Source organism: Camelus bactrianus, chromosome 6 (genome assembly GCF_048773025.1).
Source record: "Camelus bactrianus isolate YW-2024 breed Bactrian camel chromosome 6, ASM4877302v1, whole genome shotgun sequence".
In the NCBI taxonomy this organism is placed as follows: domain Eukaryota; kingdom Metazoa; phylum Chordata; class Mammalia; order Artiodactyla; family Camelidae; genus Camelus; species Camelus bactrianus.
Genome location: NC_133544.1, coordinates 80,062,018 through 80,087,022, shown reverse-complemented (window position 1 = coordinate 80,087,022; position 25,005 = coordinate 80,062,018). Strand labels below are relative to the sequence as shown.

General features: G+C 44.3%; 2 protein-coding genes across 4 annotated transcripts in view; one reads left to right on the top strand and one right to left on the bottom strand.

Annotated features, from left to right (window-relative positions):
* AP4E1 (adaptor related protein complex 4 subunit epsilon 1) overlaps positions 1–25,005 on the bottom strand; it is a 139,645-nt gene that overhangs the window by 29,684 nt on the left and 84,956 nt on the right. The window lies entirely within an intron of this gene.
* The window catches only part of TNFAIP8L3 (TNF alpha induced protein 8 like 3), a 32,938-nt gene that overhangs the window by 4,795 nt on the left and 3,138 nt on the right, over positions 1–25,005 (top strand). The window contains exon 2 of one of the 2 annotated variants that reach the window (XM_074366123.1): positions 16,800–16,901. The exons of the other annotated variant lie outside the window; for it this stretch is intronic. Coding sequence (XP_074222224.1) covers positions 16,850–16,901 — 52 coding nt within the window. The 5' untranslated portion in view covers positions 16,800–16,849. The remainder of the gene's footprint in view (positions 1–16,799; positions 16,902–25,005) is intronic. 2 annotated transcript variants of the gene reach the window in all.

The following is a 25,005-nucleotide window of genomic DNA, read 5'->3' as shown; positions in this document are numbered from 1 at the left end:
CGCTCAGTACCTTTGTTGACTGACAGATTGACAATTGACGGACTGGCCTATGGAGGGCAGGGACTACCTGGGGATGACGTACTACTTGGTTATTCATCATAGTTCCAGGTCTTTTTCTTGTTTCTGGACATTTTCAGGGGCCTCTGCCTCTTCCACACAGTGGGCTATAACTACTGTGAGGGTCAGGACCTTGTCTTGTGCTTTCATGTTCCCAAGATTTTATGGACATAATAAATGAATGGGCACCTTCAGAAGCCTCCTGAGAACTCTGCACTAAAAGACCAGACAGGCAGCCAGAAACCTGTCCTATAAAGTAGAACTGCCAAAGCTTTCCTTCAGTTTTTTGTTTTGCTTTGGTGTTTTAGGATTTCTTGCACTGTCTGGGACGCTATGTTGGGAAGTATGGGGAGTGCAAGGAGAGATGAGGACCCAGTCCATTCTGTCTTCAGGGCTTGGGATCGGATGGGGAGATAGGATGCATGTGCTGATGGCCACAGCTTAAGGCGATGCAGGAAGACTCTGACCCCCCGTCCTGGGATTATACCCTGGCCATGTTTCTGTACTTATGTTCTCTCTTGACGCCAGCGACTGTGCATTGTGTGCTTTACGGTTATTCTGCACGTGTCTCGTCTCTTGTATTGGCCTTAGGTCCCTAGGGCAAGGACAGGGTCTTTTTTACCTGTGTCACCTCTCGCCAATACCATCCGTGTCCCCTAAACACAGTGGTAGGTTGATGGCTGGCTGGCTGGCTTGCTGGATGGATGTACAGATGATGTTGTAGGTTGGTTCCCCAGAAACGAGACTCTGAGATGGAGGTTAACATGCAGGGGGTTTATTTGGGGATACTCTTGGGATAAATACCTGGGGAAGAGAAGAGAAGGGGAGGGGAGGGACACTGAACTGGGCAGAGCAAGAAGCTGAGACCAACAACAGTCTCGAGCTCTGGAGCTGGAAAGCCCTTCAGAATTGAGTTGGGATGAGGGGCCAGGCCTTTATATCCCTCGACATAACAATCAGTCATTAGATGCAGGCCATCCCTGGATCTTGGGCGCAGCTGCTCCCTTCAGCTAAGGGGCAGCTTGCAAGTGCTTGGTCCTTCATTCCTGAAGGGGAACTTGGACAGCACATCACAGCATCCACCACGGGTGGCCTCCAAAGATCGTCAGGGATGTTTTGTGAGGGATGGCAGCCCTGTCTACTGGCAGAGTTCAGGGGATAGTTGTTGAGCTATAAACTTTATCTAGACCTCATTCGGGCAATTTAGATTGCCAGATGAAATGAGCCATTCTAGACCTCATAGCTCTACACGCAACTGTTCAGTCCATGCAGCCCAATAGATACTGGCTGATCATCTGTTTTGTGTTCAGTGCGTGCAGGGTGCTATGGTAGCAAACAGGAATGGAATTAGATGTGCCCCTGCCCTCCAGAGGCTTGCAGCCATGTTAGGGAGAGAAAACACCCACCTAAAGCAATCTGCCGGACTGGGTGTTATCAGCAATAAACAGTGTAGGATTTGGAGCAGGGGACATCATGGTTTGGGGTTCTGGTGGGAGGGCTTCATGGAGGAGGTGGGCCTTGAAGAGAGCCTTGAAGGCATGAAGGATTTAGAGGGAGGAGAGAAAGAGCCAGGGAAACAGAGACGGTGGCAAGGACTGGAGCCTATGAGAAGCCTAGCCGGGCCCAGTGGGGCCCCCTGACTCAGACGACTAAAAGGAGAAGACATACTCAACACGTAAAATTGGGTGTTGTCGTGGCTGTGGCCAAAAATCATGTAAGTTTCTGGAGATGAAGAGAGAATGCGTATGAGTATGTAAATATAAAGCTCTGTTTCCTATGTTATTTTTCTCCTGAAAAATATGGCACCTGCTTTTTTATTTGTCAGCAAAACCAAATTATAGTCACACTTTCCATTAGCGCTTATCACTAACTGGTTCATTTTCCTCCAGAGTTACCACTGGCTCCCATTTGAATTCACATGTAAATCTCTGTAAAGACACTATATACACAAATTTTGTTTTGTTTTTCAGTCACTTGGCTTCCAACTCTTTCTGTAAAATGCCTGTGTAGGTGGGTGTTTGGCCTGTATTTTGTACAAGTGTAGAAATAAAGGAGAGGGAAGAAGAATTAAAAAAAAATAGTAAGTTTCCTGTGACAACCCAATCTAAAAAAAATACAAGGAGAATAAATACCCTTTCCCCCTTACATATATTAAGACATGCCCCCCAAGTGTATATGTTTTTATAGATCAGAGAGGTTCTTTTTAGGCAACTAACTTCATGGCACAAATTCTGAAATTGCTTTAGAACAATCTTCATGTTCATATTGGGTTTCCTAAAACATCATTGCTTGGGAATAAATTTGAGCCTGTTCATGGAAAATCTAGTGTGCAGACTATAGAAGTGGAAGGCTTGGCGGCACAGAAAGTGCTAGACACACCCTAATAGAAACCAGTATTTTGTAATTCAGTTCTCCAGGAAAAAAAAAAGGAGACACTTTGGTGGTGTCCAAATACTGGTTTAAACAGTTGAAAAACCACAGAAGCAGCCACAACTTCTAGATTGTCTTCTCAAAAGTAAAATATGCTTTCTGAGAAACCATTCTAGCCCTGAAAGGAGGCATTTTGGTCGCTTTATGGAGACTCCCAGCTGATATTTTTATAGCAGAGGCATCCAGTTTCATGTGCGGGAGGAAATTCTGTAAAGGGGTGTTCTGGTGAGCACATACATCCCACATTCCTGATTTGGGGCCTGGAGGTTATGCTGGGAAGGTAAACAGATTTTCAGTGAAGAATATGGGAGGGAAATGGTGGGGGCCATCTGCAGGCAAGGCCTCTGCAGCTGCATTTTCCTACCATGTTTGAGTCTGGTTCCTTAGCTTCCTTGGAATAGCATTAAGAAAGTCAGGGAGAGAAGACTGGGGTTTGGGTTACAGGGTAGAAAAAGTAGGTTTAAGAAGTTGTGGCAAATATCAAAGAAGATGAGAAATTGTGAGGATGGTCTTTGCCAACCGGAGTCCAGCCCCAAAGGGCTAGTACTGAAGGTAAAATAATAGTGATGTTTTGAATATTCACGTATTTATTTTATATTAAGCACATACAATGTATTTGAGAGTGGGTTAACTGGTTATAGTATTTAAGCCTTATACAGGCCTTCTGAGCTAGGTACTATAAATAGCCCCATTTTATAGACCAGGAAACTGAGGCACAGAGAGATTAAGTAACTTGCTCAAGGATGTGCAGCTTGTCAGTGGATATGAAGTCGGTCTAACTCCAAATATGGTGTTCTTGTACCAGGTAAACTATGTTGTTAGATTGCAGATGCCACATAACTTCACAACCCCTCCCACAGGGCCCTGTGACCACTGGGTTCCTTCATTAGGCAACTTCTGTTCGATTAGGACATCACATCTCCAGAAGGCCCTGTTTTAAGCTGCAGGCATTGCCGGCATCAGCCCAGTGGGCAATCATGGGCTCCAGAACAGGGGCTGGTGAGCGGTGGTGGTTCGGGAGGGAAGATGAGGAGAGCAGCACAAAGCAGCTGCCAGGGAGAGAAGGTTCTGGAAGGACCCTACAGCCACGTGCATGTCCAGGGTCCTGGGAACCTGGTGAGTGATGAACGTGGCAAACACTGAGAGGAGAGAAAGGTTGAAAAGCAGACTTAAGAGATGTGCCAAAGACACATCTAACAGAGTACACTTAAGCTGGGTCCTAAGCTACTTTTTTCCACACCAGCATTTAGAATCATTTCAGATATAGAGTCCCCAGGTCATGGTGACCAGTAGGATTCGAAGATGAGAGAAAACTCAAAGACAAGACTGTAGCCCGGTGACGAGGACTTGAGATTCTGAGTTAGAAGACCTGGGTTTGAGTTTCTGTCTCTTACTTATCGCTTTCTCGTAACATTATTTTCCAACCAAAGGAATGCAAGTTCATGGAAGTATATGTGAAAACAATACAAAGAAGAAAGTTAGATTGAGCCCTAAGAGTAGATGTGCTTTTCCAAAGGAACGAGTGTAGTGCAAAAACAATCCAGAAAAGATGCAAGAGAACTTAATTGGGGAGGGAGGGGGCCTTATAGAGAAAAAGAGTCCCCCTTCTGAAATGTTTTCTTGGGGACACTAAAAACATTGGCTACACTGCCAGGCAGCGTCAGAACTAGAATCGAAGGCCAGATTCTCTGGCTCCTCTATCATTCCCCCCAAACATATGTAATTTTTAAAGAGGATCAGAGTTATTCTGGGTGTTGGGATATCGAAGGGACGCCTGCTCTGTTCCTTCCTACGCCTTCCACGGTGTTCTTCCCGCCCCATCCCCCCTTTTCCTCTCCTGAGCTTTCTCCCTCCTGGCACAGCTGCCCACAGGTAGACACCACAGGCCCACCCTGAGCCCTTCCCTTGTGCCTGGCCCTACATGGAGCCCTCAGAAGGTCTGTACGTTTTTTAATACCCAGAGGAATTTGGTAGGTTTTACAGATGCACAGTGACAACTGCAAAGGCTAATTTGAGTTAATAAATTCCAGCTTCAGGAATAGATTTGTTCGCGTCTAGTTCTCCAATTATGTTTTTAGTCTTTGTTTAGATAGATTTTTCATTTTTGTAAGGAAAAGGGGAAACTTGTTTATCTGTGTTAGCCTCTCTTACTCTTAGGATTTAATCCAGTGATTCAATCTCAGTCAAACGAAGCAAGCAGAGCAAAGTTAACACAGAGTCAACTTTGAGAGAGCCCAGAGCAGTACCTGACGGGAATTAAACCTGAATTTTCCTGATTGTTTTTTTCCTCTTAACTTCTCTGACTGTACATAATCCTGGCTTTCCCGCATCCCTCCTCAATTTCTCCCATGCATCTCTCATTAATATCTTTTTCCTACCTGTGTCTCCTAAGGCTGAGCTCTTGGCCTTTTCTTTTCTGACAATACACCTTTCTCTGGAAAAGACCACCTATTTTTACAGCATGAAGCTGAAGATTCCCAAAGCTGTGGTCTAACCCAGTCCCCTCTCCGGAGCAAGAATCCTGCCTTTCAAAGGACCTCATCTCCTCACTGTCCAGGAGACACCCCAACTCAGCACAGCCACACCTGTTACCTTTCCATCACTTTCTCTCAGCTCTTCTGGTGGCCTCAACAGCCACCAAGTACTGAAAGTTAAACAACTGTGAAGTCATAAGAACAATGAAATATCCTACACACACGATCGCATAGCAAAACCAGGACATGGATAAAGCAGGCGTTAGTCACAGCTTACAGATAAAGAAACAGATTCACAGAGATTAGATTACCCCACATTACAAAGTAAGTGGTAATTTTCACTATTTAACGATGCCCCCACCAAAAGGGGGGCAGAAACAAAAATAAATATCCATCCTAAACAAATATTTAATTAAATGTTCAATTGAATACTTATTGAATGATTAAATACGTAATGACATTTCCACACAAAGGAATATTTACTCAGCTGTTAAGAAAAATTAATTTGAAAAACATAATGATATAGGTGTTTACATTATAATGTATGAAGAAAACTTGATAATCTATGGTCCCAATTTTGCTATATACATGTATATTTATTTATTATAAATACATACAGACACACACCCTATATACACGTACACCCTTTTTTAATATAAAGAAGGTGAGGAAACTCCCTTCTTCACATTCACACGCATAAACTTTTGTTAAAATGCTGGAACAGAATTAATCACTCTATATGATGAGTTTATAGGTAATAATTTACTTCCTTGTACTTTCCTTCCAAATTTTTCCTCAATGAGTATGTATCACTTTCGCGGGCTGTTATTTTAAACACCACCACCAAATGAGATCCAGTGGCCCTGTCCTCTGCTCATCCTTCTACTTTCTTGCAGTTTTGTCCCAGGTTCCTCCACTTTCTTCCCTGAAGCTCGTTCTTCCCTCTGTTCCCCCGCGATCCTCTTCCCCACCGGACCAGACATGGGCTCCTGCTGACTCAATGGGGAGTCGGAGGAGCATGTTCCATGCTTCTCTCCTCAGTCCTCTTCCTGCTCACCCATTGCCCTGCCTTTGGCTTTGCCCTCCCTCTCGTGTCCACCCCATCACACCCTCCCCTCTGAGCCCACCCAGCCTGGGCCTCATGGGCTCTCATGCCAGGAAGAGGAAGTGTAAACAGTCGGGGCAGGTAATGAGCTGATCTATTTGAAGCCTACAGACAGGCCAAGGGCACCAGAGCCTCATGGGCCAAACGGAGCTGCGGGGTGAGCTGGCTGACTCAGCTGCTGGGGCTCTGGACTATGGCCTTGCTGTTGCTCGCTGACCAGCAGCGTGCGCAGCTGGCATCCCTGACCCTCACTCCCTCCTTGACCCCCATCCCAAACATGACTGACTTTCACTTTGCACTTGTTCACCTACACATTTTTGTGTCTTTATTACTTTTACAATTTTGAAAAAGAAGGGGGCATTTAAAATTATGTTATAAACAGGCTTGTTAGCTTTTAGGAGGTACTGGTCTGCCACCCCTATAATGGGTCTGCCTTTCCCAAAAAATCGTTATTGAAAAGTTGTATGACATTAAGTATTATATGTATCTGTTTCTAAAGGAATCAGACAGAAATGTATTGGAGATTTCTTGTGCATCTTGGAGCTGAAAAAGAGGTATCATGGCCCCAGTATTCTTTACTACCACCCTAGCTCTACCTTATTTTATTCCTGCCAGTCCGGATGCTGGCAGGAAACAGAAGTGCTCACCCTTCAGACTCACATTTATCAGAGTTTTTAATCCAGTTTTAAATTAGTCCCAACCACTCTTAATGACTGGTACTCCCCATCTGCCACGATTTTGTCTTTCTTGATCTACATTATGAAAACTGATTATTTTATCCCTTTTCAGGTATAAAAATATATGTATTATATTAACTACAAGTTTTCAACTTTCCAGAAAAGCTCCTCCTCCCACTGAAAAAAAGAAAAACACTCCAACTTTCTTAATTTTCAAGTGGAAAGCAGTATCAGTTTCCTTATTAAGCAGCCGTACCACCTTAATAATGGCAACTGAGTGAATATAACTGCTATGATTTTTAAAGGAGAGATCAGAGAATATGAGAGGCAGAATGACTGAGATAGAAGTGAATTCTTAGAGAAAGCAGGTGTTTATGCCAAGAATGATGAACGGTACATCCCAAGACCAGTAGGTGTTAGTACACACCCAGGCATCAAGTCCCAAGAGCTGTCACCCTGGCTTTCTCTTCCCCCCAGGAGGTAAGTCAGTGATGGGCTGAGGCTCATGGGTTGAGTGAAGGAGTCTGGTTTTCTTTGTTTCACTTTTGTTAAAAAAAATAAATAAATAAACCTCTTCACATAAAAAGAGCTCTGCCAAATTGTTATACCCCAGTGACAGTGGCTGAGGTCTGAGCCAAGTCTGAAGAGGGATGACAGTAGGTGGTCATAAGGGCCTGAGACTGTCATACAGACCAGATGGAGGCTGGGCAAGGACTAAGAGCAGCTGGTCAGGTGGTCAGGGAGTCAGGTCATGTGGCAGGAAAGCCAGAGGGGCGAGGGGCTGAAGGCCAGGCCTGTTCTCTCCAGAGTCACTTGACCTACAGCGGGTCTGCAGGGACAGCTGGCCTAGTCTTCTTGGTCTCCCACCTGGAGAGTAACCCCTTTTAAAATGAGTCCAAAACTTTGAGAATAGCCAGCTTCCAGCAGGGGCCCACTGACCTCTCACCTCTACCCGAGAAGCAAGTCCTGCTTCTGACCTCCCCTCCACTCTGTCTCCCTGGTCCCAGATCTCGGCCTCATCCTCGATGCTCCCCTTCCCTGCAGCCCCTCCCACCTGGTGCTCCTCTCAGTTTCCTCTGCCTTGGGGCCCCCCACCCACCCACCCCAAGCCCTCCTGGGTGCTAGAGAGATGAAGGCAGTGGAAACTCCGAGACTTGTGGCTATGCCTAGAGACAAGTCATGAAGTGAAAGCTTCCAGAGAGAAAAACCAGACCCTTAACAATGAACTAGTTTTCTAAATAGCAACGCCGAGGGCTCAACAACAGTGGTGCGATGTGTTTGAATTCTCAAGGTGGGTGATTTCTGATGTAGAGTTCTGAACCCAGTCACACCATCAGTCAAAGTGTGGGAGTGGACTAAAGTTATTGTAAGAGATTTCAAAAAAAATTGCCTCACCATGTTCCCTGCTTTTGGAGCTGCTAGATTAGGAGGCCCCCAGGCCAAGTCTGGCAGCCACTTGTTTTTGTATGTCCCACAAGCTAAAAGCATTTTTGATGGTTACGTTGTGAATGGTTATATAGGTACCCTTTGCTACTTTGGCTCTTTATTCTCTGGATCTTTAAGGTCGTTTGCTGACACTGTGCTAGATTAGATGTTCCCTGAAATGGGGAGTATGTTAAAATAGAGGAAGCTGTGAGATCCAAGAAGCAGGAGATGGGCACAGAAGAGAAGGGATGAAGGAGGAAGGGAGACCTGGGATGACAGCCTGGAGCAAGCTTAGAAGGAAATGCACCTGGATTTGAGCCAGGGCACAGAGCGCTCCCAGAAAAATCTCCAAGAAAGACAACTGAAGAGGTAGATTAGTTGATATGTTTGAACCTATTGAGGAGAATTTTATACTCTGCTAAGAACTTTGTGAAAACAGTGTGGGAGATTCCTTAAAAAACTGGACTTCATTGTCAAGGTTATGGAAACCCAGTCAGTGTTCTTACTGGCAGAGCAGCATCATCAAAGCCAGCTCTGAGCCCAGGGCAGGAAATAGAATGAAAGCTAGGGTAGAGAGATGAATGAGGAAACAGACAATACTGCCGATGAGAAATGGTGGGAGTCGGTACTAAGATGGTGTCAATGAGACAGAGAGAGGTGGATACGTTGGAAGATATTAAGGAAGCTGAATTGACAGTCTGATGCCCCATTAGGTAAAGAGGTGAAGGAGAAAAAGAAGGCAAGGATGGCCCCCAGGTTCTTGTCTGGACACAGGGCAGTAGCAGGGCCACACAGTACAAGAGGAGAGGGGAGGTAGGAAATGAGGGAAGTTTTGAACACGTGGAGGTGAGAGGTCTGGCCAGCAGTCATATGTGGGGGTGGGCCTCAGGAGAGGCTCCTGGGCTGGGGGGCATATCAAGAAGGGATCAGCACCTGGGCAAGGGGTGACATCTCACACACAGGGAGAGTGTGTCGCAAGAGAGAAGGGGGCCCTGAGTAAGCTCAGACATCAGGCTTGGACAGAGGGAAAGCAGCCCTGGAAGAGGCTGGGAAGGACCAAGAGGAGGGGATCAGGAAAGCAGAGATGGAGAGAGGCTCCCATGCTCCTAGAGGTCAGGTAAGCTGAGGATGAGGATGCCAGTGGCATCCCCTGTCCCAGAAATCACAGGATAGTTGGCATATCTGGCCGCACCCACTAATGCCTGTAGAACCCTCTACTCCCATGCTGTGACCACAAAAACACCCTCCCATGTTTCCAAACACTCCTCAGTAACAATCAGAAGGTCACTTGGTGACTTTGTGAGAGCTAGTGCCACTGAGTTTGGGGTGAAAGCAAGCAGAGACAGGACCACAGCTCCTCTGCCCTCCTGCAGCCATCCCTCCTCAAGCCTCTTCCTGGGCCCCCGAGCTCTCCTCTCCTCAGTCCCCATCCTCTCCCCCATGACCTCACTTCCTGGGCTGACCAGTCACTGTTGGGTTTTGAGGTTTAAATCTATTATTGAGTTCCTGTGTGCCAGTAGACACGGCAATCCAGGCCCTCCCTTTCCTGAAACTTGTGGTGAACAAACAGGTGACACCAGGGGGGACATCCTTGAACAGACTCCGTGTAGAGAGTCTGTTCTGGATAGAGGGAGGGCTCTGCGGAGGGAGGGCAGCAGGGGTGCTTAGATCTGGGGAGAAGATGCACCAAGCAAAACCTGGTGAGACTTGGGGAAAGGATGAGCCACTTTCTCTTGGAGGCAGAGAGGTGGGACGACAGGGATGCAAGGCCTGATGGGAAGAACTGGTCCTAGCTTTTGGATAGGACTCCCGTTTGCAGCTGCGTCAGCACAGGGCAGCCGGCTGGGGCTAGCTGTCTGCGGCTTGGTCTGTGGGAGCTGAGGTCAGCACAGGGAGAGGCCTTGGGGAGAGCCTGCTGACCGCTGCTCTGTGGCCAGCACAGGCTGACGTCTGACAGGAGTCGAGGGCCCCAGGAAATCGGGGGAGGGGGAGGAGGGGGAGGGGAAGGGAAGCCACAGAAAAGGAAAGCTGGAGGCTCCAAGGTCCATGCCCCAGGTTTTCCGAAGGAGGGAAAGCAGGAGGTATTCCACTGCTAAAGCACTGACAGCTGCAGAGCTGGGAGAGAGCCTGGTGGATGGAGGGTTAGAGCTGGAAAGCTGAGTCCCTCTCACCAGCATCAGCTCACATCTCGTGTATTCCCGGTGCTCTTTTTTTTTATGGATTTAAGAACTCCAGTTTCTGGTTCTGAAGATGTTATTATTAAATTGAGAATATAAAAGAAATTAGCAGAATCATTAGCCCAGCTCCCTCATATAATAGACGGAGAAACCAGGAAGGTGGAGACTTGGGCCCATGGCACACAGTGAGTGCCCTTGGGGGAGACTGGGCTCTCTCCTCTGTGCCTGCTGCAGGCTCAGTGTCTAGAGACAGGACCAGGGGTTGGCTCAGTGGTGTCCCCTGTATTGGGGTTTTCCCTGTATTTGGGGAGTAACTCCATTGCCACAGTCCTGACATCCTGACCCCTCCCAGACAGCCATCATCAGCATCTTAGAGTGACTGCACCCAGGGACTTGATTTGAAACCATGAAACTTTTCGGTGATACTGTCTTATATTACCATGAAGTGTAAATAACTTTATTTGGAGGCTTATACTGCCTTTGAGACAAGAATGGAGAATGTTTAATTTAGAAAGGAAGCCTCCAAGAAAGACACATTTATGAGTAAATTCCAGAAAGGCAAGTCTCCACAGCCACTCCCCCACTCACAGTGGTTCCATCGGAGTTAGGGGTCCCAGCAGAACTACAAGCCCAAGCTCAGTGGGCCTTGCTGGCCGGCAAGCTATCTGCCATCCCACCTCCCATCTGCAAACTACACCCCTCAACACCACCATTCCACTGGGCCAGATACCACCAGTGGATATCCAGAATGTGTCTTGACTCCCATCTCAGACCTCAAATCCATGGACAAAAAACCAGCTACTACAGAATACATGTAAGGGGTATTATAAATGATGTATCACAGAGGAAATGCCCCTTTCCTACTGTTTCACTCTCAGATTGACTGAAATCCAAAAATGTCATTGTACAAAATTCATAATTCACTAAAAAAAAATTAAGTAGAACATTGAGCAAGGCATAGTGCTGTCTGCCAAATCGTCTACAATCCAGAAATACCTTCTGGTTTCTTCTCCCTCATGTGTTCCGACCTCTCTAGTACAGCTAACCGTTTATCTTTTCTTTTAAGTTCACTAAACTGAAGGTTAACACATCAGTGTATTAATCTAATTACAGCACCTTCCCAGAGCCTCAGTTCTTTAGGCTTAAATACCCACTGTCTCAGGCCATATTTGGTTTATTTTTTTCCAAGACAGACTGGAGTTTGTTCCACTTTATTGCCTGCTTTTTTTAACGTTGTAGCCTTTATATCTATCCAAAAATTGGAGAATTCCAAAGACATTTTTATTGCATCGGTCGATTTACTAATTTCACATATTACCAAGCTGGCATCCTCCCACAGCTCTGAATGCGGCCTCCTACTGGTGTTCTTGTTAGCAGTCTGGTGGCCTGGGCCTGGGTTTTTTGAGCGCCTGCCACAGTGAACGGTTTGGGAGCTGCCAGCAGAGAGGATCACCCAGAGAGACAGACGTGGCCTGTGCTATTCTGATCCCCAGTAGCTCCCGAGTATTAAAATAGCTTGTGAGCATGAAGGGACGTGAATGGGGAGGCTCTGGGGGTGGCAGGAGGGACGGGTGCTGCTGCCATGGAGAGAGGGTTCCTGCTGGAACTGAACACTGAGCATGGTGGGGTGGTGCATCTGACCCCCCCAGGTGTTGCTGCTACCTGTGGGGCACAGTCAGAGCCTGACTGGGCCAAGCAGGCAGGAGATGGACCTCATGCTGAATTCAGTACTTTTTTTTTAGTACATTTGGTTCAGGCTGCATGCACTTGTTGAAAGAGCACCTCATTCCAGTATGCATCCCGAACAGACAGAATGCAGGCCTCCGAGAATGAGCAGGGACAAGCTAGCCCATTCATTCAGTCATTCATTTAACAAGACATTTACTGGACTACTCCCACATGGGGACACCACCCTAGTTGTGAGGGTTCACGAGTCCCGGGAGCACCGGTCCTGTAAGAACTCAGCACAGCATGGGGAAAGGACTGTGCTGGAGTCGGGTGCGAGGGCCATCTTCCCTGGGAAGAAGGATGTGAGGGTTGGCCAGGGGCTCACAGTGGGAGGGGGCCGTCAGCTGGGACAGACAAGCTGTCACCGTGCCTCTTCCACCTGGGCAAGGGTCTGTTGGATTCACCTGTGGGCATGAGAGGCCCAGGGCTCCACCCTTAGGGACAGCCATCTGCATTGCTGGTACTGTCTGGCTCTCATCTGCCTGACTATCTTCAGCCAGTTGGGCTAGGGCACAGCCATCCTTGTGAAGGGGTGAGCCGTCCTTTGGCTTCTGATTTCAGCATGACCTCTGACTGATGCGGACAAGCAGGCAGGCCTCTGATGGGATGGTTGGGGTGGGGGTAGATGGAGTTAAGGGGTCTGTTTGTGGGGCTCCCCCTCGTTGTCACCTGCCACCTCCTGGCTCAGAAAGGAGCAGTAAGAGGGAATACTGCCGTGTGCCAAGAAACACCTTTGGACATGCTTTCCCCCTACATGTAGCCTGGCGCTGGGCAATTTGTTACTTTCCACAGACTCTTCATAGCAAAAACTGGGAACATATTGAAGTCTATCAAGAGAGGACTGGGAGAGGAAATGGTAGCACATTCTGTCATCAAAAAATGATGATGTAATCCATTTACTGACATGGAAAGATATCCTCAGAGTGTTGAGTGAAAATGCAGATTAGAAAATACTGTTCAAAAAAAAAAAAAAGAAAAGACTGTTCATTGGTCCCATGTTTGTGAATATTAAAGTGCATATGCCTGGGAGAATGTCTGGAAGAATATATACATTCTAACCAGGACGCAGAGTGGGATTCTGGGGGACTCATTTTCTGACTTCAACTTATCTGTACTTTCTGACTATTCTCAGTGCTCATGTATCAGTTTTTATAATAGAATTATCAAAGAAAGCAAATATGTTGAGAAATAGCTCCTCAGTGTCCCCTTTTGAAATAAAACAAGGAGAATAGTATTGAAAATTATACCAGTGGATAGTGTTTGTCTCTTTATTCCTGACAGTGATCTGCCATTCAGAGCGACTACCTACTTTGTGGATGCTCTAGGGAAAGAAAGAAAAATCTAAAGTGCTTAAAACAAGTTGTTAAATTAAAAATTGTTAGGTATGTGTTGTTTTAGGGGATGACTGCTCTTCTGCACCTGAATAAACATTAAAGACATTGATTCTCCACTCATCCCCACTCTAAAAATACACACTGGTCACAAGTGGCTTTATGGGTGTGTTTTACTAAACCTTCAAAAAACTGTTAATCCTTGTCTGACACATACAGTCTCAGAGGATAGAAAAAGAGAAAGCAACCCGATTCATTTTATGAGACTAGTTTACTGTCACATCAAAATCAGACAAGGACTATCCCAGGAAAAAGTTATAGACCAATCTCACCTTTGAGCATAGTTGAAAAATGTTGGATATGATGTTTACTAGCAGAATTCCTCAGTATATTAAATACATATGCATCATGACTAAGCAGGACTTATCCTGGGAATGCAATGAAGCCTTAAATCAAAAAATCTTTTAATATTTGGTTAAATTCACATATTAAGAGAGGTAAACCATATGATCATCTCAATAGGTACAAAGAAAGTGTTTGATAAAATTAGACACACATTTTTACCTTAAAGCAAACAAAGCCTTAGCAAAATAGGAACAGAAGAAAGATTCCTTAACTTGGTAAGTGGTATCCATCAAAAATCCACAACAGACATTATATATGGTAGGGGGATTTTAGAAGCAACCCTATTAAAGTCAGGGACGAGACAGGGATAGCATCCGTTACTATTTCAAATATTGTACTGGAGTTTCCCACCAGTGCAATAAGGCAAGAAGAAGAAATGGGACGCAGAAGGAAACAATCATTTTGTGCAGGCAAGGCAGTTGTCCACATAAAAAAAAATCCAAGAGATGCTAAATAAAATAATTAGAACTAATAACAGAACTCAGGAAAATTTCTTAATTGGAGCTAAATCATACAGGAATCAGTGGGGTTCCTATACATCATTAATAACCATCTAGAAACGATAATAGAAAAAAAAATAACACTTACAGCAGCAACCAAAACCATACGGTAACTCGAAGTAAATCTAATGAAAGATATGCAGGAGCTTTACGGAGATGACGATAAAACATTATTGAGGGGGAGGTTATAGCTCAGTGGTAGAGTGCCTGCATAGCATGCACAAAGTCCGGGGCTCAATCCCCAGTACCTCCATAAATAAATAAATAAATAACCTGATATTTTAACCGAACTGAAGGACATAACTGAAGGACACAGAGGAACATCTCACTAAATGGAGAGATATATCATATTAAAGGATGGGAACTCACTATCATAAAGATACCAGTTTACCCTAGACTAATAGAGGGTGTTTGTGGCATTTAGGCAAATGATCTTAACATTCATTCAGAAGAGTAAAGGCAAGAATAGTCAAGACAATTTCTAAGAAGGATAAAAAAGGGGGAATGTCCCTATGGCTAATCAAGACTTATGAGTTATAGTAATTAAGACAGTGTGGTGTTGGTACTGAAGTAGACAAACTGATCAATAGAACAGGGTAAAAAAAACTCAGACACATGCAGTATGGAAACTTGATCAGATAAAGGTGGCCTAACAGATCAGTAGAATAAGGGTGAACTAGTAAATAAATTTAATTATGGGGAGAAAAATGTATTTCATACAATATCCACAAATAAATTCTGATGGGTTAAAGACCTAAATGTGAAAAGCAAAACCTTAAAACTTTTGGCAAATATATGAGATTCACTTATCACCTCATGGCAAGGAAGGATTTTTTTTTTAACACAAAATACAAAAAACCACTAACCATAAAGGAAAAGATTGATAAATTTAACTATAGTAAAAATTTTAATTTCTATACAGCTAAAGACACCATAAATAAAGTTAAAAGGTAATGCCTCATACTGGGAAAAGATTGTTGCAGCTCATGTGATCAGCAGAGGATTAGAATATATAAAAACCCCTACAAATTAACAAGAAAAAGACATACAATCCAATTGGGGGGGAAAATGAGTATATGAATAAGTAATTCACAAGTGAGAAAAACCTGAATGCTCAATATACACAAAAATATATTGAATCTCAATAGCACTCAGGGAAATGCATATTAAATAAAACAAGATACCATTTTGTACTTAGCAAGTTGGCAAAAATTTATAGACTGGATTATCTGAAGTGTTGATGAGGAAGTGGATCCACAGGAACTAATACACCACTGCTGGGAGTGAAAATTAGTGCAATCTCAAAGTAATTGGCAGCCTGTGGTACAAGCTGGCAGTGGTGTTCTACATATAGAACCCGGGAGACACTTGTGTGTGTGCGAGACACGTCTGCGGACTTGTTTGCAGAAAGTGGGAAGAATGTAAATGTCTGTCAACAGGAAACACGGATATATAATATATTCATATAAGCAACCACGCTGCTAATTCAATAAATCTTGTAAGAACGATGTTAAATGAAGAGATGCAGAAGTGCAATATGACACCTTTTTCTGAAGTTAAAAACAGTATGAACAATATAATGCTGATGCAAGCACACTCCTGAGGCAAACGTGTGAGAACAAGGATGAGACGAAGGCACATCAACTTCTGAAGTGCAGTTAGGTCTGAGGAAATGGAAGGGAAAGAGCGGGAGTTGAAAACAAAGAGGGCTTCACCCCACTCTGTCTCTGAGGACAGCATATTTAGATTTGTTCCATGTGGACAGTGACCACACAAGTAGTTTGTTATATTAGCTTCTGTTTTGTCTCTATATTTGAAATGCTTCGTGGTTTTTTTAAAAAAATTAACTCCTCTGAGGAAAAAAAAACCTGCTCGATCTCCATCTGAAAGTGGGCAGTAATTCAAAAAAGCATTTAAACTAATGGATGTTTATCATGTCGTGAATGGCAGTTTGGCATGGCAGGTTGAAGCACCCGGACTCCTGGGTCTGAGTCCTGCCTGGGTCTGAGTCCAGCTCTGCCACTCCCTAAACGGCAGCTTGAAGCAGGCTACTTAATCTCCCTTTGCCGTGGTTTCCTTGGATGTAAAATGCTGCTGCTGTTAATGATGGTGATGGTGGTGATATTAGTGCCTGCATATAGAGTTGTTGCAAAGAAAAAATGAGTTACTGTGCATAATTCACTACACACGTGGACTCTATTACTACTTTTTTGTTTGTTCGGTTTTTGGGGGGGGGTAATTATTTATTTGTTTAATGGAGGTACTGGGAATTGAACCCAGGACCTCATGCATGCTAACCACATGCTGTACCACTGAGCTATACCCCCCCCCCTTACTCTGTTATTATTACGCCTGAGGATGAGCTACCATTCAGAGACCCGAGTTGTTTGTTAGATGCAAGGGAGAGTGGGGGAAGGGGCGAATAAGCTTTGTTTAAAGAAATCATGTGAGTAGATGTTGTTTTTAGTGATAGTTGCTCCTCTACTGCAGTGAGACAAAAATCTCTCTCAGAACTCCAAAATTAACCTGTTGAGTTGGAGATGATTCACCCCCCACCAGTGACTTCACAAGTATCTGCTTCAGTTCGCTCTGGTAAGTAAAATGATCACTCATTCACTTTTCAGAGCTGGCTGTAAAATCAATAAGAAAAACAAAACCAACATGTAACTCTGTTGAAATATATAGAATTCCCTCTAAAAAAATGAAAGCTACATCTACCTTCAAGTTGTGATGAATATGTGGTATTGTTCTATCCATCATGAGACTGGCTTTTTTTTGTATTAAAAAATGATGAGATGTAAATCTCGTTGCTAGCTGGGGATTTTAATTGAGGCCAGTTTAATGTCTCAAGTAAGTGAGAAATCACAGTCATTGGGGAGCCAGAGACAATTTTCTGAAACAGATGCAGGAAGGCAAAGATTGCAGGCTTTGTCTAGAGTTGATTTGAATTTGGGCCCAAGTGCTGCTCTTACTAGACTTGTAGCTTTGAATGAATTCCTTAAATCTGCTGTGCCTCAATTTCCTCATCTATAAAATAGGACTCAGTCTTTCTCTTACGGAACTTTTGTGAGGATCAAATACATGGTATACACTACCTTGAGTATATAATCTGTGCTCAGTAGTTGACATTATCTCTGACATGATTGTTGAGTTATGAATTCCTCAGTGCTAATGGATGAGTGGATTGGAGGAGTCTAAGACAAGATGAGATAATGAGCTGGAAGGTCTCGCAGCTGACCCTGCCAACGTTTCTTTTAATTTTTAAAAATTTTATTTTTATTTATTTTTGGGGAGGAGAGGCAATTAGGTTTATTTACTTATTTATCTTTAATGGAGGTACTGGGAATTGAACCCAGGGCCTTGTGCATGCTAGGCACACACTCTACAATTGAGCTACACTCTCCCCCCTAGATGTTTCTTTACTTCACCTGAAACAATAAGTTATTTCAAACTTAGTAATTTTTTTTGATCTGGTCTTCATCTTGAAGATCATCAAACGCTGCTTTTAAAGTGTAATTATTCACTGTGCGCTATTGCAACAATCTGAATCTGCTTTCCTGTAGGAGGCACCCTGTTTTGACTACCATTGCTTTTGATGCCCTTGCTTGGCACCCTAAAACGTCCAACATAGCTAGGAAATTTCATCATGCCTGGTCCCCCCAAAACACCCAAATCCTCATTCCTCGCTGTCGGATGAATGAATCTCTAGGGTTGAGCAGCTACCCAGGGCAAAACAAAACTCTGTCCCTGTTCCCAGGCCTGAGCCAAAAGCAGGACTTCGGGGGAAACAAGCCCGAGCTGGAGGCAGTATGACTGCCCACAAAAAGTGGGTGGCAGAGGCAGTGAAGACTGGCCAATGCCACACCCCATCCTCTGCATTTGGTTGTCTCAGACAATTCAGCCCTTGCTCCTTCCACCCTCCAACCCAATCCTACTGTACTCAGCTAGCCTCTCACTTCCTCCTCTCATTTAAAATAATTCATTCTCTTGGTGGGGAAGGAGGGGCAGTTTGGTGGTGGGCCTCAAGAGGGAGAGAGAATCACTTGGAGTGATACAGTGAGTAGAGACTATGCTTTAACCAGCTAAACAGGAATTTGTATTTTAAAGGAAGAACCTGTTTATCCCTCAGGACCTTTAACTGGCTAATTATTTAGGCAAAGATGGGTCTTTTCACTGTCTCTTGCTTGATGGATATGGACAGGGTTTGGATGGGGAAATGGGAAGCTCAGGGTAGGACACGTTGAGTTGGAGGTGTCTACTGTATAGGCTCACGTGACCATCTCCACCCAGATACCCCCCTGGGCCCACTGAGCTCAGCGTGCTCGGGACTGAAGTCATCTTCCCCCCACACATGTTCCCAGATACCTATTTCAGTTGGTGGCACCTTACTGTCCTCCACCCCACCCATCCCCCAAGCTAGAGGAAGTACTCAGCGTCACCCCTGACTCATCCCTCTCCTGCAAAGTCACCAGGCTGTTCCTTATTGCCTCTTTCTATCACTCATAGGACAAGCTAAGATCAAAATCACAGTGCGTCTGTCTTGCTAATTGACATGGCTTCCGACTGCCTTGGCGACAATCCCAAGGCAAGTAAAAGTGTGTGAAATCTGTATTGCACATCATCTTATTAGAATTTTTGAAATGTCTACGGCCCATTTCTTGTCAGACATGATTAGATCATTACTTTTACCTTATAATTTGGCTGCAGAAAAGCTCTTACAACAAGGGGGCTAATCATCAGCTCTGCCATTTTCTTGCTATTCACTCGTGCTGGATGATTAGCGTATTGTCTTCAGGCCTCAGTTTGGTGTCTTGCAGGAATCTTTTGAAACCATTGGTCTATTTCATGAGGGTTAGTTTAGTTAGAACTAAGTAATATAATCAGTGAGTCTATTTAAGCAAGCACATATAAACATATGCCAAAATAAATCCGAACTGCTGAAAAGGAACAAATAAATGAGAGATACTCCCCCACCACCAGGGTGAGGGGGACCTTTCCCTCTTCCCTTGGAATGCCACAGGCCAGTGGGTCCCAAGGTCAGCCTGTATGTTAAAAATTAATAAAGCTTAGTCTATCTCATTAGAAAACAAGGAAACTGAAACAAAGGTTCTAATGTTTTCACTTTGCATATCCCCTCACGGTGCCGGGTAGAGGTTGCTGCCCTTAGTCTTGGTGACCCCCCCCAGCTATGGGACCCACAAGCTGCTTGCTTCTTATTGCAGGTGGTGGAAATTTGGGGACCTCAGGTCTTCTCAGCAGCCAGGGTGAGCCCAGGGGGTATGTCCTCAAGGCAGGTGGCTCTCTTGGAGGGTCGGGAAGGGGCCAGACCTAAGAAGGCCTCAAGGATGTGCCGGATTAACCTGCAGTCAGAAAAGTATTTCCTAGCCCTCCCAGGTCATCTAAATTTTACGGTGATGCCTTTAAAAGTATCTCAAAATACCTTTCTTAAGCCTCACAAATGCCATTTCATTCAAGTATGAAAGGGATTAGACCTAACGCATTTTTCATGAGCTGGTAAGCTTTGATCATTTTCTTTGGCAGGAGGAGAGGATCAAGATTTTTGTTAGTCTCTAACTCAAAAGGCCCCACCAACCCTTAACAATTTCATTTCAATGTACCAGTGACATTTTTTCCTTACTATTCCGGCAGTATACAAACCATACTTTTATACAAGGGAAGGAAAATTTTTTCCTGTTTGACTCCACTGGAGATGCAACAACTCAGTTAGTCTTTCTGAAAACTGTAAGAGTGTTAGGTTTGCATTTCAAAAACTACTTAAGGTTCCTCAATAGTTTTGTCCCCATAGCTGCACAGAGACCTAGAACTTCAGCAGAGGCAATGTCTTCTCTAGAAGGTGTTTTATCATTGCATGATTATCCCATCCTGCAGACCACCTCACCCCCCACAGCCAACCCCTTCCTTATCATTCACCCAGAGAACAGAAAAGGAAGCAGGAAGGGAGAGGGGAGGGTGTGAAGGATGGAGCATGAGGGTCATGACTGGTCCAATCAGCTTTTCTGAGTGCAAGTGCAGGTGAGCAGAAGGATGGGTGCTCATCATGAAAGTTCACATTCAAAACAGTTTTGTGAGGCTGCTCCATCTCCAGGAGGCTTGCTTGAACTTTTATTTCCAACAGTTAAGTGTAAGTGGTTGAGTGCCAGAAACTTGGACTACTGCAAATCACTCTCTGCTCAGATCTTACCCCTCCCCGTGCCCTGGGGACCCTCCTCCCACCTTCCTTGTGCTCTGGGCCTCCTACTTTGACAGATGATGGTGCTTATTAAGCACCACAGATTGTTTCTCTCAGGTTACCATCTCCACCCCTAACGTCTACTTAACATTTTTAGCTAACAGCCTTCCTTGCCATTTATCCTAAGCTGTTTACAGAAGGGAAGTGATACTGTGATAATTTTATAACTTTGACCCAGCTATCCATACTCATATACAAGTTTTCCACACACTCTTTAACTGGAGGTAGAGAAGTTACCAAGTCCTGAGAGTAAGGAGAGAAGAGCTGAGTCTGGCCCCAGTCCCTCTCCACCACAACACATCCTGGGTTGATGCTCCTAGCTCTTCTCTGGGCAGAAGCTGACAGCTGACAGCTGACAGCTCGTCATCTTTCATAGCCATCCTTTGTTTCTCCCAGAATGTATTACCTTGCTTTTCCCATGCAGAAGCTCATCTGCCTCTTTTCTGCCCACTCACCCTTGGCTTGGTAAGATCTTCCTGCTGGTTTTCACAACCAACTTGGCATTTCACCATCTGGGAGAGCTTAGTGTTTTCTAGAAACGTGGAAACATCACCTGTGCTATGGCTGAACATCATTATTGGAGGATCAGCTCGGACAGGCCCCAGCACTTTTCCACGCAGTGAAGGGCCCACTTAAATTAGCTCTCGCTTTCTTTTTCCAAACAAATTCTCTCCCACTATCACGCCATTTTCCCAACATAGTCCTGGTACTTCTTTTGTTGTAAATGTTCCAAGGGTGATTATTCTCAGAGCACTGACTTCATAATCCTTTCACTTGAGCTCCTATATCAATCTTGGTTTAAGGAAGCCCCTGCTTTTTTCTACAACGATGAACTTGCAGCTTCCTCGGTGCTAGTCAGGTGAGCTGAGTAATAACAGCTGCATAGTCATTTTTTTCCATTCTCGGAGAGTCTCAGGTACTGTAAACAATCCATTACTTTTCATGACGGGGGAATGGGAACTTTTGTTCAAACATGGTTAAGAGAATCCTTGCTTACTAAAGAGCCTTCTTAAGGCTTGTACATGGGGAAAAGAGAACAGTTTTTGCCACAACCTCTCCGAGATCTCTTGGTGTTTCTCCCAAACATGTGCACACTAGCTAGGCTTGTTTCCCCAGATATCCCCAGTGCACTCCTGACCTTGACTTCCAAAGCTCACACTTTCCCTCTCAGCCTGCAGTGTTCCTCCCTGGTGAGTCATCAACATGGTCCCTCTGCAGAAGGAGGAGACAGAAGGATGGATGGAAGGAAACAGGCCCAAGATTTCCATGTGCAAAAAGTCTGCTTCACCCAGGTCTCTCTCAGGGCACACACTCTCCCTTAAATCCTGCATGCATGTTGGAAAGAGCAGTGTCTCCCCAACCCTCCGCCACAGATCCCTGGGCCTTGTCAGAGCTGACCAGATGTGTCTTGATATTATTTCTCTTCATCCTGTCCCAGCACTTCCCATAATGTATACCATAGGATGTTGCAGGGAACATATATTTGTATGTATAAATAAACATGTGAGAACATATTTTCTAAGGTCCAGTAAGTTGGAGAAGTGGTAGACTGAACAAAACCACACAGGTATCTTTATAGCAGGACTACTCAAAGCCTTTTATAAGCTACCTGGTATGGCACATCATCAAAGGCCAGCCACAGTATATAGTCATCTACAAACTCATTTAACTGACCACAAAACCTTCTCGCCTGGAGCGCCTGATAAGACTACTATTCTATAAAATACACGCTGGGGCATGCCTTGATCAGTGGGTCCCACATTCAGCGTGTCAGCGTGGAGCTTGTGATTACTGCCCCGACTTCTAAAGATTTTAATACTGACAGACATGGGGTAGAGTGTGGGCATTTACTTGTTGGTTGTTTTTCCTTAAAGCTTCCCTTATAATTTCAGTGATCCGTAATTCCCCTGCTCTAGCCTCTTAAACGTTAAGGCTTCAGAGATCCAATACCTGTGACCCTCCTGAGCCCTCCCCATGGGAAGCTTGTACCACAAGTCCCTTTGTAGGTAAATAACACGTTCTTTTACAAGAGAGATGGATGGAAATCTATGAGGGAAACCACCCAAGGCCTTTGTGATTTGGGGAAAATTACTGGCCTGTTTCCATGCCTTTAGAAACCGCTTCCTAGCATTGTAGCCAGCCCCACCTAGCCACATACAAGTCCACCTTCGGAGCCCACAGAGCTTCCCCTAGCTGTTTGCACTCATGCCAGTTTGGGCTGTTTCACTTGTTTAAGTATTTTGTTTCATTTGTCTGTATCTTGCCTCCCTGCAGGATCATATTCAGAGTAGGACCCAATTAAATATTCAGGGGAGGGAGCAGGATTTCCCCCAAAGCACTGCCTGCAGAGTTGAACAAATAGTAAATGCTCAATAATTACAGAGAAAACCAAGAGAAAAAAAAGAAACCTTGGCCCAAAAGGGACAAAAAAAAGTGGGGGGAGGGGTTAAGATTGACTCTAGAATTAAAAAACAAGCAGAGAGGAGTGGTAAGCATAGCAACAAGAGTGTACAGCTCACCCTTCTGAGAGGGTACAACCTTCAATATTAGGGATGTAGCATCTTCCTCCTTCTGAAGTTTTCCTTTGGTACTCCCTCCTCCCTCCCTTTTTTTAGGTCAATGATATATGCATCACTTGTGGCTCGGGAATAGGATGACCAACTGTCCCAACTTGCTTGGACTTTTCCAATTTTAGCCCTGAAAGTCAGCCATACAGGAAACCCCTCAATCCTGGCAAATCAGGGCAGCTGGTCACTCTACTCAGAAGACAGAGTTCCCTGATGGGATAAAATTGGGAAATGCTTTACCACACTCTACTCACCTGGACTGGTTTCCTATAGCTGCTGTAACGAATTACCACCAACTCAGTGATTTGATTTAAGATAACTCAAATTTATCATCTCACGGCTCTAGAGACCAGAAATCCTAAATGGGTTTTACAGGGCTAAAAATCAGTGTTTTGGCAGGGCTGCACTTTTTCTGGAGGCTCTAGGGGAGAATGTTTGTTCCCTTGCCTTTTCCAGCTGCTAGGAGCCACCCACATTCCTTGGCTGATGGTTCCCTCCTTCATCTCTGAAGCCAGAGATTACAACCCTCCAACCCTCTGCTTCCATCATCACATCCCCTTTTCTGACTCTCACTCTCTCCCTGTCTCACTTATGAAGACCCTTGTGATTACATCGGACTCACTGGCTAATCCAGGGTAATTTCTCCATCCCCCAATCCTTAACTTAATCTTATCTGCAAAGTTTCTTTTACCAGGTAAGGTAACCCATGCACAGGTTCCAGGACTAGGATGTGGTCATCATGGCGGGGGTGGAAGGGGTCATTATTCTGCCTACCACACCCACTGCTCTCTGAGAGCTGATAAAACACTGAGTACTGAAGAAATATTTTTAAAGTCTCACAGGCAATGAATCTTTCTAATGTTTAACCCAGTGTTTTCCAAACTTATTTGATCAGGAAACTCTTAATTCCCACCCCCTGCAAAGAATACCACTTAACATTTCATAGAATGCTGCTGCTCTCACCAAAGAGCAGAACTCAAACTGGTGTGTGCACCATGGAGAGTCCGGAGACTTTCCACACGATAAGCAGAGGAGGAGAGTTTTGAGGGAATCGATTTATAGATCCAGTTCCTCTTACTCGCTCCAATATGCTTTTCTAAGCTCATCTTCCTGAGAAACAACCTGATGCCAAAGCGTGGTGGACCTCCCTTCTTTGCACTGTTTCAGTCATGGGCTTCCCACTCATAAAGAATCTTACCGGAACAAACACATTACCCTGGGATGCAAAACCTCCTGTTCAAACAAAGGGATGACGTGAAGCTCTGGGTGTTGGTGATGCCTCTTTTAATCAAAGCACCAATACCCACCCCTACCCATCTCATTTAGAGTTGCATTGCCAATAAAACTTTACCTTTTGTGCTTAGTAAGTTTCATCAAAAGTTTAATACTTTGTATTGTACTCAAAATAATTAGAATGATAACTCTCTCCAGAAGAAGTTTTTAGGGATTGGAGCTTTTGGTCACTGGAATCTTCTTTTAATTTAAATTTCAACTTGTATGGATCCTTTGGTTATAGAGAATTATGATGGATTGATCAAATAAAACATTTTCAAGCATAAAAACATATTTGAAGTTGAAGTTCTCTGGATGTCATAGAATAGAGATACAATTTCAAAGAGAAAAAAGAATAGTGTAACAGTTTTAATTTAGAAGAGCTTGCACCTGTCATTTTAAAATGGACAACAATGGATGTTATATCACTGTGGAATGTAGGGTACACAGAACACTTTTGAAAGAATAATTTATCAGGTTAATTTAAAAATATTAATATTTACAATATCTAGAAATTTTATCTACTTAGAAATTATAACTATTTAACCATAAAGTGAAAAATAATTGCTGTGAAGTTTAAAATTGTGCAAAGAGAAGATAATAACTA